Below are 14,004 nucleotides of genomic sequence, written 5' to 3' on the forward strand. Positions count from 1 at the left end.
AAAGTCCCCAGTGTGCTCATGGGCACAGCAATCCCTGCTCCCACCCCACACCACGTGCTTGGCTGCTGTCGACTCTCTCTACCCCATCTGAACCAAGATCACTTCCTGCACTGGGTCTCCCCCCAAAACAAAAGTTTTAAGAGGGCTACAGAAAACTCTGACTCTAATGGGAATTGTCAGAACTATACTTGTGCAGAATTCGGAAGGCAGAAAAAGAAAATCTGCCCAGGAAAGAACAGGAACATCTCCAGAACAGTCACTGGTGCACCGGTGTTGCTAGAGCTTGGCAGAGCTCAGGAGGAGCTCTGCCTACTGAAGGGACATTCGCTGGATTCTGCCTTTGGGGTTTGCTAAAATCTCCCCACTGCCACCTCCCACAGACAGTACACAAGTTGTTTCTCCTCCAGCTCCGTTCAACAGAGCAGTCATCTCCAGCAATACTCACCACACAGTGCACAAGGATGCTGAGAGGAATCCAAAACAGCAAGGAGAAGACGAGCACAGAGCCCACTATGTTATCTGCCAGGAACTTCCCTGTGAATCGGTTCAAACCCATCAGTAACCTGCCAAGTACAGCTTCATGCCTACACACAAGTCCTTGTTCTGCTGCCACTGCAAAATTTGTCAGATAAACACAGGGTGCAGAACTAGGCCAACCTAATAGGAATTATACATTTAAAAAGATTTGATGCAATTTAGTAACACTGTCAACAGTAATATCTTCTCTGATAAGGGATGCTGACAGGCCATATTGTTCAATGTGAGCAGACTGGGAGCAGGCTGCCCTTAGCCAGGGCTCCTCACAATTGCAGGACACTGTGCATCTGTCCCCAGCTTCTGATGGTACAACCACAAGACTCCACTACACGCTCATTTTTGGGCAGAGATGCAGAGTGCCTCTACTTGAGCAGACTGAATGGCTTTAATAATCACCTACACAGTATTTTTTATTTTTAACTTTAGAGCTTAGGTTTGAAAGCCTCAAACACACGTCATACAATCAGAGAATTGTTTGAGTTGGAAGGGACCCTTAAAGGCCATCTAGTCCAGCCCCCCTGCAATGAGCAGGGACACCTACAGCTCCATCAGGTTGCTCAGAGCCCCATCCAGTCTGACTTTGAAGGTCAGTGTGCACTGCCCTGTGTATGCACACATTACCACAAACACATGCACTGTTACCCCACTGTTACACAAGCACCTGCTCGTTAACAGTGTCTTCAAGACGACAGTAACAGAAGGAGAGCAGCTGCCCTAGGAGGTGCTGCCTGTTGGCTGCATACTGGGGGTCAGGACCTCTCCATCACCAGCCTGTGACTCACAACAGACACACTGCTGGAAGGAGCTTTATTAAATGAGAGAAATGAAGTTTTCTCTTCTCAGTCCATTGACATTTAAATCCCACTGAGGCCTACTTTTACTGTACCATGCTGAATCTAGCTGACCTCTAAGGAACTGTTATTTCCTTTTCTCTAATTGACCTACTTACTGGTTTTCAGACAAGAAGCTTTCTGGAATAGCTATCACATCTTTTACAAGCTTGGAAGATGACTAGGAAATAACAGAGTAGGAAATAACAGAGTGGAAAAATGCAAAATAATCCTATTCCTTGCCTTACAAGGTAAGATCAGTGCTGTCAAACCTTTAGTTCACACTGAGAAGTAAACCAAACCACAGGACACGGTTATGTAATCTTACCAAAGGTGTTGATGCTAAGCTGGTCTATGAAATCCCAAAATCGTTCAATCACATCCTGTACTTGCTTCTCACATTTGCCCTGTAAAAGCAAGCATCTATTTACAAAATGATCTTAGGCTGTGTAAACATTAACTACTTCTTTCTTGGAGAGGGAAAAGGATGCAGAGATTGTTCTGAAATCAAAGCTGCAGAGAAATGGGAGCCCTTCAGACACTGTGAATCGATTTGAACTCATCCCAGCACCACCGCTCCACTTTTACTGCCTTTATTTTTGACCAAGTTTCAATTCCACTGCTGACTGCAACAGATTCAGTCATAATTATTGAAACATGCAAAAAGTGTTTCAACATCACAGGGGACACAAAACCAAAGTTTCTGGAGAGGCTGATGCACTGGAAGCCTCAATTCCCACTGCCCAAGGAGGCCACAGCTCTCAGGACCCCACAGATTGGCTTCCAGGTCTGTGCTGGTTTAACACAGTAAAGCATTGCTGCCCTTTCCATTCTGCAGCAGGACTGGGGCATGCCTCCCACTATTCACTTCTGCCAACAGAAAGTCCAGCCCTGTTTGCCAGGCCTGCAGACTATATGCTGGCCGTGTAGCTGAGGTCACCACTGTGCTAGCAGCAAAGGCTCACAGCTCACCAGATCTTCATGACCTTGCTCCTGACTTAGCTGATTTCAGTCAGGATTAACTGGGCTAATATGTGGGCAGCTGAACAGTGCTGTTAACCCAGCCCAGCTTGTGGAAGTGTTTGGTCACTTCCTGTGCACAAGCTGCCAGCTGCTGACATGCAGGAGCAGCTAGAAGGGGCTGTAAGCAGTGGCAGAAGGAGCAGCTTCACCCTGCACAGCCATTTATGGAGCTAAATTCTATCTGCACTCTCAGAAACCTTGTAACATTTACATCATGGAAAGACAAATGAGTCCAGATCCTGATCTTCTGCGAACCACTTTCTTCCTCAGCTTTACTGTCAGTCCCCGGGAGCTGAAGGCAGCTGTGCCTCCTCTGCCAGCACACCCACAGCACCAGGCATCCCGGGCTGGAGGGGACCCACTGCTCTCCTGGGTTTCACTGCACCCAGGCCTGGGAGCGACAGAGCTTTGCCTTCTCTCCATCCAGCTACAAAAGCAGGCTGCGCAGTGCATGGCACCCAAGCACACTCACATTTGTGTCACAGAAGCCCACGGTACAAGGCTTCCCCTTGCGCAGAAACAGGAACTGGTGGTTGGCATCGACGTACGGCGTGCACCGATCCTGCTCGTCCCGGCAGCACACCTTGCAGGAGTTATCCGTTTCTGCAATAAGGCAGCACAGCCCCATCAGCCCCTGCAGCCCGCCAGAACATGCACAGTCCATGTCCCCCAGCCGACCCTGCTGCTGCTCAGCTTCCCACGGGGAAGGCAGGACTATGCAACCCCATGACCAAGCCTGACGCTCAAACAGATGCCCAATTTAATGCTCTGGGGGACACAGTGGGACCAAGCTCTGCAGGCTGATACCCCTAGGCTGCAGGTGAGGAAGTTCCAAATGCAACCATCCAAAATGGATTCAAATACTTCTTGGGTTTCAAGCCCTCCAGGAACCCTTCTCCTCAGCTATATCCTCTGTCTCAAATGGGGGAGCTCACTGTATGTCCCTGGGCATCTCCTGTGGAGTCCTCCTCCTCTTCCCAGCTGCTCTAACACACTTGGGAGATAAGATGGAGATCAAGAAAGCACTGTAGCTCATTGATACAAAGGCAGGACAGGCAGGTATGCACTAGCAGGGCTCGAGGATCCTATGTCCTCAAAGGCACTTTGGCTTCTGAAGTCTCTTTTCTTTTACTTTTTGGAGGTCACATTTGGTCCAGAGGCATCTCCCCACTATCAGAACAGCCAGACTTTTGCCTTCTAGTTGTCTAGAGCCAAGGAAGAAGATGGTGGGGATGCCTCCTTCTTTACCTAGGATGCAGACCCTAAGTTTCATCTTAATGTCTTCAACCAAGCCCACCAGAAGACAAAAGGACATTTACATTCCTTTCCACAGAATATCCCAAGCTGGAAGAGACCCATAATGATCACAGAGTTCTACCTGAGTCCAAACAGAAAATACTACACCCAAAAAAACAGTAAAAAAAACAACCAACAACCCTTAAGGGAACCATATGCTCAGCTCTCCAACAGATTAGCCCAGCACTACCTGGGGTCAGGGCTAACGCAACACCTCTCAGTCCAGCCCCACACCACCCACCATTGCAGGCACACGAACGAAGATTCTTCTCCCTCTCGCAGAAAGGGATGCACTCGCCATCCTTGCACTTCCCCATGTCCACACAGATTGTGTCGTCTGGAGCATTCCCAGGAGGAGGGCACTCGCTGCTGTTCCCTGCAGACAGGGGGCAACAGGTAGGAGGACAGTGTTAGAGCAAAGGGCATTGCTGCACTCTGGAGAGCAAGCAGCACACAGCAGATCCCAGAGGCCCCATGAGCAGAGCAGCATAGCTCTGACCTATTCCCTTGCCTCCAGAAAAGATTACAAAGTAGTAGTAAACAAGTGGGGAAGGGAAGCAGAGCTGCTGTAATTCCACCCTTTCTAGGGCAAGATTCAGTTAATCCTTGGCATTCAGTTAATCCTTGGCCCTTCCCAGTGACCTGCCCTGTTTTGCTTTCCTTTTCTTAAAGGAAGAAGAAATAAACATTCTTCATGTTCTACTGCGCAGCAAATCACCAAGCAGTTCCTGAACTACAACTTATTATAGAGCAGTTCTGTGGTGCTTAACTGGTCTCTAAAATTAGTTGTACCGGATGAATAAAGGGCGCCGGCTCAAAAGCTGATGGAACGGGACATTGAGCCTGGAGCACTTGGCTAGCTGATGGAGCGAGCACACAGCTCTGTCCTACCCGTGCAAAAAGACTCTCCTTTACAAGTGGCATTTATGGCTTCTTGGCATTTTTTCTGGGCACTTTCAAACTGGCAGCCTTTACAGCAGGGGCTGTTCCGATCACTGCGGAAAGATCAAAATGAAAGGAAGAAATACTGAGCATTTATTTATGTATCTCAAAGAAGTACAAGCACAACAAAAGCCAGAGAAAGAAACTCTCTCCCACACGTATGAGATGCTGCAGTGCACCTTCCCTTACCTGCATTTGGCACCATCTTTCAGTTTGCAGTCTGCAGAGCAGCAGGGATCAGCTTGTTGGTACAAGAGGCCAGGATCGCATTCCTCCCCTTCGTCCACCCTGGAGTTCCCACACACTTTGTTGTTGCGCTCTTTGAAGCACTCCTGAGCCTTGATCTCTATGGTCCTATGGATGGATTTTTTGCTGCAGCTTGAAAACATCTGGAGAATCATAAAGAGAAAGAGCAGCACTGAAGAGTGCACCCTTCTGTCAACAAATACATCTGTGACAGCCTCAACCTCTTCACACCTCCAAATCTTGGTGTCTTAGAAAGCATTTATTCTTTCCATTGCTGCCATCTTGATGGCTCCGAAGAATTTTAAGATGGGAAAATGGCCACAGCCACAACAATTGATTACAAACAGCACCTGGACACATCATGAATCCCAGAGAAACTCGGAAAGCAAAGATGAGCTCATCTTGCAGAGAATCCAACCGCAAGAAGTTGTGTTTTCTTTTTATGGCTAATCCATTAAATTCCCATATGCTTCAAAGTGAACGAATCATTAACTAAATAGCCTTCCTGTGTAAAAGGTCACTGACCATAGCAAAGACTTGCACACGTAAGCAAAATTGTGCAACTATACCTTATTGTTTTCATGATCTCCACTGACAGCAATTGGATACATAACGTATTTCCCTCCCTGGTCTTCTGTGGGGGCACATTCTGGCAGACTGTCAGGATCGTGCTCTGCTCCAAAGTTATGGCCAAGTTCATGCGTTGTAACCAAGTCGGCCTCCTTTGTTGAAGATGTAAAAAAAATAGGAGTGCTGAAAGAAATCATTTTGAGCAGAACAGGACAGGAGATCCCAACTACTTCTGAGTCACCCACAATTCTACAATACACTGAGATGTAAAAGCCATTTCCCCACTATCACAGAAGCAGGGAACTAAAGGCAAGTACAGTTCTGGTTTGCATCCAAAGGCAAGTTCCAGGCTAGGTCAGAATGTTAAAGCCTTGTTAAAGACGAAGTGCTGCCCAAGAATACCATTCAATTTTGTTTTCAGTGTAAAGCAGATACTCAAAATATCACAAACTGATTTTAAACAGCTGGAAGGCATGAAAGTTCAACACAAAAACCAATCCAAACAAACAGCAGCTACCACAATTAGTCAATCTCTTGTTCAAGCTTATCTTGCCATTAGAATTATTTCTTCTAAATAAATGATTACATCAGGAGCACTGAATAAGCTCTGCTATTACATAACTTCTAAGAAAGACATCTACAAATGCAGCCCGATAGGGAGGAATTTCTAACATCTCCACTGCAGGAGATGATTCCTTGTGCTGAGGATCCCACGCAGCTCCACATGGTGGCACGGCACCTCTCTGCAAGGCTGTGACCAGTAGGTGGTGGCAAGTTCACAAGGTGACAAAAGAGAACGGCACAGAAATATGCTAACCTCAAGGAGATCGGATGCTTCATGACAGAAAGAAGGAAGTTTGGTGAGGTAACAGTCACTGCTGCTGGTGTCCAGTACTAAGCGTGCCCACCAGGTGAGCCAGGGCAGGAGAACTGCCCAGAGATCGCATTGGTGCTTTATGGCATTTCATTTGTGGGAAGGTTTTAAACAAATTCTTTTTAAGTCTGATCAGATGCTCTGCAAAAGTCTCCCTGTGAAAACAGTCTGCATGTGCCCACTGCCTCAGCCCAAGCTTTGTGACTCCTACTGGGCCGACGTCAAACTCAATTTCCTTTGTCGTCCAGGACGGGGCTCCAGCTTGGAGACTGAACAACGAATGCAAATAGCATGGCAACAGCCAGAGCTCTTTGTCAACATCCCTCGAGCACAAAGCTTCTCTGTCTTTTTTTCCTAGCTTCTTGACAGCTTCTGCGCCAAGTTTTAGCCCACACATCAATTATGAATTCCCTTTATAATCAGGCTACAGCAAAGCACAGCTGAGAAGTCAGCAGGAGAAAAATACACTGCTGCAAAGATCTGCTAGCTGCAAATGCAGACACTGCTCTCTCAAGTGAGACAGAGCTCAGACTGAGGCCCTTATGTCTTTATTGTCGCATCAGCTATGAAAAAAATCCAGACAGCGTCAATTTACATCAGTGTTAGCACCCCTGCTTATTACACTGTTTTCTGCACTACTTATTCAAGACACATGCACACACAAAAAGCAGGAAGATGAATTTCATTAAAAGGTCCAAACCAGACCTCCTACTTTGCCTACACTACAGCACTGCTTTACCTTGCACGTAGAACAAGCCTACGTACGCTATCTTCTGTCTCCATAATGAGGATGCATGCAACAGCAAACACAGTAAGTCCTTATTTCAGACTAATTTTATTCTTGCTGTAAGTCTCCTGGCTGTATAATATTGCCTGTCCTGCTTGAGAATGATTTTTTCTTTATTGGCAATAAAACATTTAAATTAATCTCTGCATATCAAAATCCTATTTGTACTTGGATAACTTTTGGACAGTCCTTATTAGACAATGGCTACATTTTCCCCTTACTGTTCCCCAGTGAATTCAGTCTTCGATTGCATTCAATCCAAACACCTTCTGTCAACCAGGACAGAAATGGTGATAAGGGCTCTGTGACCTACATCCCTGTCCCCATGGATCTGGCTCCATCTGAAAGCCAGCAGCTTGCTGCTGACAGAGTACAGAACATCATCACAACCCCAGAAAAACACATCACCAACAAACAAGTACATACACCAAACACTCACTCTCTGCAGAGGATACTCTCTTACCTTTGTGAGGATGGTTTTCCCATAGTTCTTGGTGCTGGTTAAGCCACTGTTCAGATAGATGTCTTTCTTTACAATCGGACTGTGATAAGCTATAGATGTGAGATAGAAACAAAACAAATTGACAAGTGTTTTTCCTGTTGGTTTTTTTTTTGTTTGTTTTGTTTTTTTCCTTTCTAGGAGGTGGGCAGGCAACTATTCTTTGTTTGGCAAAATGAACAGCTTTGTTGTTCTCACAGGCTCACCACTGAGCCTCTTGCCAGTTTTCTCCAATGGGAATTCTTTCAAGCACAGCACAAACAGCTCATGTATTGTCACAGAATTGTAGGGGTTGGAAGGGACCTCCAGAGATCATCCTGTCCAACCCCCCCACTGCAGCAAAGGAGGACAATACAAGAAATTTCCAAGACAACAGCATCTGCCATTTCAAGAACTGTGGCAAGATGCACCCACATAGAGTGGAACTTGGTCTAGCCAGGCCGCAATGGCTTTCACAAAGCTTCTTCACTCCAGATAGCCTTGTGACTCCCCCCCCCTTCTCTCTTTTTCCAGCTCCAGCCAAGAAATGGCCATCAATTCTATCCAAAAGACAACCACTAGAGACCATACAAATAACATGTCATGCTCCATGAAAGCTAGAAGAGGATTAAAAAGAAACAACAAAAGTAGCTTTCAAGTCACAGTTGGAAAGAAAGAAAAGGAAGTCTTGCCTTTAGGACAAATGCCACCATGGCTGTTAGGTCTGGGAGAACCAACATAAGCCAGTCCAAGTGTTCCCATATCAAAATCTTGGTATGTGAAGAGATGAGCAAGGCACACATGAGCTGCTTTCTCAGCAATATCAAAGCTAAATTGCTTTGAAGAGAAAAAAAAAAAGTATATTCTCTGTAAAATGTTTCACTGTGCATACCAGAAATCTATAGATAACTTTTATCTAATAAGCCATGCACCTTCTAAATCTGGCAAAAGCAGATTAAGTCAGGCAAAGGCAGATGATTATCTGTCCTACAAATCTGAATAAACTTAAATGACTACCCACGTACATTGAACACATTCATTTATGTAACTTGCAGTTCATTTCCCCCTTTTCACATAGAGGGGAAGCCAACTGCACTAATTTTGTGAAGGTCAGAAGGCAATCAGTCTTAGAGGCAGGACTGCCCTTCTGACTCAAGTTACATATTAATCCCAGTTGGTGTGCACTCCATAATTATACAAAGGAGCCCTTTGCCACGCCATGCACGTGCCCCATGCTCTTGCTACAGGGCACGTTTGCTAGTTTGACTTAGTCTAACATCTATACATCACAGAAAGGAAGAGAAGGAGTCTCATCCACTACTGCAGAACAGCTGTGCAGGGGAATTCCTGCAAAAGGCACCATTATTTAAAGGTTACTACCTACCTCTAGCAGCATTTTCACATCCCAGGCATCCTTCTTGTCATCTGGGTAACTTTTTGCCATATTGTAATGCTTTTCTCCAGGTTCTACATGTTCTGGTTCACTGTGGATGATAATCTACATTTCAAAAAGGGCGACAACAATGTAGAAGAATTTTGGTCAATTTTATAACTACAGAAAAGTTTTCAGTGCAATCCTAAAGGTCTCAATAGATCTGCAAGAAGAAAAACTCAGATTCAGCATGCTCTCAGTGTTAAGCTTTCAGCTTCTGCTAGTTAAGATACACTGGCCAGATCACAAGGAATTACACCAGAAATTGCAGAGTAACATCAATGGTCTTCACCAGAATACTATGATTTAGGATGCATGTTACATAAAAACCAAACCCCTAGCAAATACAGCGAGGACTCACATACAGAATTAATGGATGCTGAACACCACAGAATTATTGTTAACTAAGGCATACTTTAAAGGATTGTCGCTTTCCCAGTAGACTAGAGCAGTATGCTTTCTTCCTGCCCCTCAATTAGCTCTCATTCCTTGCTCCTAGAGAGGCAGCTAGCTCGTAGCATGGATGTCCCCATGTGCCACATGCCAGCTCTTGCAGTACTCAAAGCAGATGGATTCCTCTTCTTTTTTAATGCCCTCTGCCAAATTCCTATGCTTTAACTCTGCACTACCTTGATATTATGTTTAACTGCAATCATTAAAGTCACTCAGGATTTGCATTTCTTTCACATGCTTGAGGCACACTCATGTTCTATTAGCTGAGCACTAGCCACCAATAGAAGTATGTGCATAATGGTATGTCTGATAAACAGGAACAGCCCCAACAGTCAGAAATCCTGACACCTAAAGAGTATTTACAGTTTAAACTGAAACCCTTTGCCCAGTTCAGTGAATACCAACCTGCTCTATCTGTATGCCATAACCTTTGAAGGCCCCATTGTCCCAGGAAGTATTTCGGTAGATGTCATCCACTCTGTCTATCAATTCAATCTATGCAGGAAAGAATAAAAACTCATGACAGTCCTAAGCTTTTGTGCACCAAAATTCAAGACATCCCAAGAAGCTGCAGCACTTATCTGGAAACACTTCAAATTAAAATTGAACCTTTTAAACATAACAGACATATTCAGTGTTCCACAACCAACAGTGCATGGATCCAAAGAGTACTATCAAGTATCTCTGAAAACATTCCATCATGACAAAGCAGTACAAGCTCTCATTTATCACTTTCATTAGAGCAGTGGAAGAGGTAACATTAAAAACAAGACATCTTGGGAAACATTTTGTTTGTACAGTGGTTTTCCAGGTTTCTCTGAGGGGAAAGGCAGAGGAGGAAGCTGTTATTACTGCTTTGTTTCAGCACTGAACTCAACTGATCCCCGAGGCCTCCTTCCCTTTCGCAGGCAGTGAACTACCATTTTTTTAATTATGATTCAAGCATGAGGTTTCAGAAAGTCTCTCTTCAGCACTCACAATTAATATCTCCCTTTTTGAACTGTTCTCGCCTACTTAAAAATCACCTTCTGCTAGATACAGAGCATCAAACTTGTTCAGAACGAAGAATGACATTTACAGCCACTTAAAAACAACTTTCCATCTCTGTGTTGTTTACAGCACACATGTACCCAGGCAACACAAGAGTAGGTTCAGTCTTGAAGAATCGTATGTCAGACGCTGAGATAAACTCTGCAAATAGATGAACTAAGATTCAATAACCCGGGGAATGTAAACATTTCTGGGAACAGAGACGTTGAAAAGACAGGAAAGACGGCACAGAGTGATCAGTACATCAAAGATTCAGACTCAGAAAGAGACTCATGAGAAACAACACATCACCACAAGTGGTTTCACTTCTTACTCTCTCATGTCCCAGAAGCCATACTCTCCACTCCTGCTGTAGGCAGGTGTTCTATTTCACAACTACACATGCAACCAAACTACTTGCTTACTGCTCTTATCTCAAAGTTTTGTTGTTCTGGACAGAGAATCTTGGATGAAGTTGAAAAACTATACGAGTTGTTTTTGCCTCCCGTGTGAACTTTAACCACGTTTGGACCATTTACACCGGAATTCAAAGTCCAAGAGAATCTACAACTCCAATCAAAAAACTATTTTTCTTAATGAGAAAACAGCATAGCTACCAGTAGCATGCAAAGGGAAGGGATCTGAAAACTGAAGACTACTTAATTACAGTATCACCACTACAAAATATTTTTAATGCACGATTTAGCATTTCCCAGGTCAAAAGCACACAGGCGTGATGCACGTATGCTGTAAAAGATCTGTATTAGCTCTATGTTGTTTAACTACTGAATCACTTTTTTCTTCTCTCCATTTGCTCCAACAAATTTGAACAGAGAACCTACCAAATAGTTTATAGTAGTGCTCTCTTCCCCACGGCCCATGTACTTGAAAAACCGATGGTCTGCCACTACCAACATCTTGCACGTATCTTTGGAGCTGTCTGGAATGGCTCTTTTCTCCCGGTGGATGCTGGCTAATGGGCATTAAAAAAAATAAAAATAAACATTCAACAAGCTGTCTATGGCTGTGCCTAATGTCTTTATTTGAGACTTGAACATGAGACAGGGTGGGATTTTTGGGTTGTCTGATTTTGGGTGGACGTGAGGACTCTTGAATTTGTCTTCGTAACAGTCCTCAGACTTGCTGTAAGAAATGGAATGTACAGTAATGAAATAGAGCTGCTCAATACATTTACCTACAGAGTTTTTAAGATCATCAGTCTCTGTCCTAACAACATTTCTTTCTGTCCCCAGTCATTACCGCCATCCCTGCTGATGCAGTAGAAGATAGAGGAAAGTGAGACTCAAAGACTCATCACAGCTCAAGAGGCATTATTACAGTGGCCACAGACATCAAATGGGCCCTAGAGTACACAAGTATAAGGTTGTTTTAGTGTTCACCTTAAACAGCCTACGAACCTTGTTGTGAGCTGTCACAACAAACACTACCAAGGAAAGAGCTTCCTGTATTTCACTTACATTTGGATAGATCCAGTCATCCTTTTAGCAAGCCAGGAAGAAACATACTGCTAAGGACAGCTTATTCTTTTCAGCATTATGGGTTTTGTTGTATGGGAGAGAGAGGGAAAGAGGGTATTAAAACAGGTACTGCTTTCCCTCCTGAACCAGCGACTTCAAAGAATTAAACCAGGAGCAACAGAGATTATTGCCCAGGTTGTGATCTCACTTGTTTACACAAATGGAATTCAAGTATTCATTTGGAAGGTCCTGCTCTCCCAGGGTATGGATCCTTACCTTCATTTTGCTTACTCTCTTCCAGTCCTTTAGGTAAAAGATCCTCTTCATTCAGCTTTAAATAACCACATACTTTGGGGGATTGCAGACGTGAGAAATCTTTAATATCTTCAGATCTGTAGACCAGCAATCTTTCATCTTGAACATTATCTATAAATCTCCACAGGGGCTGAGAGCACAAGAGCAGCAGAAACACAGAAAGTTAGGAACACAGTCGGTGCAAAGACTTAAGTAGAATACATACATACACACACAGAGCCAAGTCTCCCCAGCTTTATGTGTACACATACACATGTACCTTGCATTATAATAATTTCGTCCTTGGAAATAAGTCTCCCAACAAAACTACACTGCCAAGAAAGCCAATTGACTTTAACCCTTTATGACCCGCATGCATCCAAAGATCTAAGATCATCTCAATAGAGCAGCAGCAGCCATCTGATTGATAAAGCTATAGGAAAGGGAGTTTTAATTCCCCTCAGGACTAAAAGCAGCCTGAGGAGACATCTCAAGCTCCTCTGTTCCCTCCATTACTGACAAGCAGCTGGAAGAGGAGACAGCCAGAACATGCTAACTGCACTGACTAGAGGCACAAGGGTCTAAATCTTCCAAACTAACAAAGGATATCCAAGTGCACACCAGAATACCATCAGAGACAGACTCTTCAGTATTCCTTAATCACTCATAAGTGAAAGTTCCTAAAAAATTTAAAAAAAACCAACAAAATCTCAACATAAAAACAACCTAACTGCACAGCAGATGCATACTGCCACTTCCCTATTATTATCTGTAAGTACCATCTACAGCAACACCAACAAAAAAAAAACAACACATGGGAGCAGTTCTTTGGGCAAGGCCAAGCAGCACAGACAGTCCAAAACCACCCTGCACATCACTTGGCTCTGGGCTCCCTCTGGGCTTGAGGCAGCACTCTCTGAACTTCAGACAATTCTTATAAGCTGTGAAACTGAGGGCAAACACTCCGCATCCCAGGACAAGACAGACTGCACAAGGGATTTACATTAAGATTCCAAACCTTTCCCAGCAGTGAGGACCATGGAAGCAAAGAAAGCAACACTGGGACAGCTCTGTCAGTACTGCCTTTTGGGAATGGTCTTTGGCACCTACCAACTCTGACCACATGCAGGCATGATCTCAGGGTAGTGAGAGGCAAAGCTGACATGGGGATGTGTGGACAAGCTGTAGTCTCCACATGACTACTGCCTGAGAAATTGAGACATGCTTATGTTATTCTTGGACCACAAACACTAAAAATGCTTTCTGTCATGATCAAACAGCTACTGTTTGCCCTTGATGTAAAGCATAAGGAGAATGGTTCGTGTATTCTAATCACATTTTTATACTTTAATAGGACCAGATTTCTCAAACTTACCTATAATTCTGATTATCCTTGGGTTAGGAGACAATTACAATATCCATACAACACTTAGCCATAATTACTGTTATTCATCCACTTTAACACAGCCTGTGTCTGGGAATACACTGCTTTGAACAAGTAATTAGGGTAGCCTTTAATTATACATTTGCTGATCTTTTATTTTAAATGAGTAGTTTAAAATAACACAATAAAAATGGTGAAAAACAGGAAGAAGGGAGCAGGGAAAAAGCAGATTTTTAAACAAAGCCCAGAGAGTGGGAAAAATTTCAAGACACAGCAAAGGCACAATTTTGGAAAGCTCACTAAGCCTCAACTCTGCTCAGAAGGCTGTGCTGCTTGTTCTTCTCTAGGACG

The 14,004-nt window shown here is 44.1% G+C and overlaps 1 protein-coding gene across 1 annotated transcript in view; it reads right to left on the reverse strand.

The window, feature by feature from the left end:
- The window catches only part of ADAM17 (ADAM metallopeptidase domain 17), a gene marked incomplete at both ends in the record, with an annotated part of 31,925 nt that overhangs the window by 1,865 nt on the left and 16,056 nt on the right, over positions 1 to 14,004 (reverse strand). Inside the window, 13 exons of the mRNA XM_079549893.1 lie at positions 446 to 534; positions 1,696 to 1,774; positions 2,863 to 2,993; positions 3,928 to 4,062; positions 4,578 to 4,681; positions 4,818 to 5,017; positions 5,444 to 5,596; positions 7,569 to 7,657; positions 8,276 to 8,420; positions 8,968 to 9,081; positions 9,874 to 9,963; positions 11,340 to 11,470; positions 12,252 to 12,420. Of these exons, the coding sequence (XP_079406019.1) occupies positions 446 to 534; positions 1,696 to 1,774; positions 2,863 to 2,993; positions 3,928 to 4,062; positions 4,578 to 4,681; positions 4,818 to 5,017; positions 5,444 to 5,596; positions 7,569 to 7,657; positions 8,276 to 8,420; positions 8,968 to 9,081; positions 9,874 to 9,963; positions 11,340 to 11,470; positions 12,252 to 12,420 (1,629 nt within the window). The remainder of the gene's footprint in view (positions 1 to 445; positions 535 to 1,695; positions 1,775 to 2,862; positions 2,994 to 3,927; positions 4,063 to 4,577; positions 4,682 to 4,817; positions 5,018 to 5,443; positions 5,597 to 7,568; positions 7,658 to 8,275; positions 8,421 to 8,967; positions 9,082 to 9,873; positions 9,964 to 11,339; positions 11,471 to 12,251; positions 12,421 to 14,004) is intronic.

Source organism: Tetrao urogallus (genome assembly GCF_951394365.1).
Source record: "Tetrao urogallus genome assembly, chromosome: 2".
Classification (NCBI taxonomy): Eukaryota; Metazoa; Chordata; class Aves; order Galliformes; family Phasianidae; genus Tetrao; species Tetrao urogallus.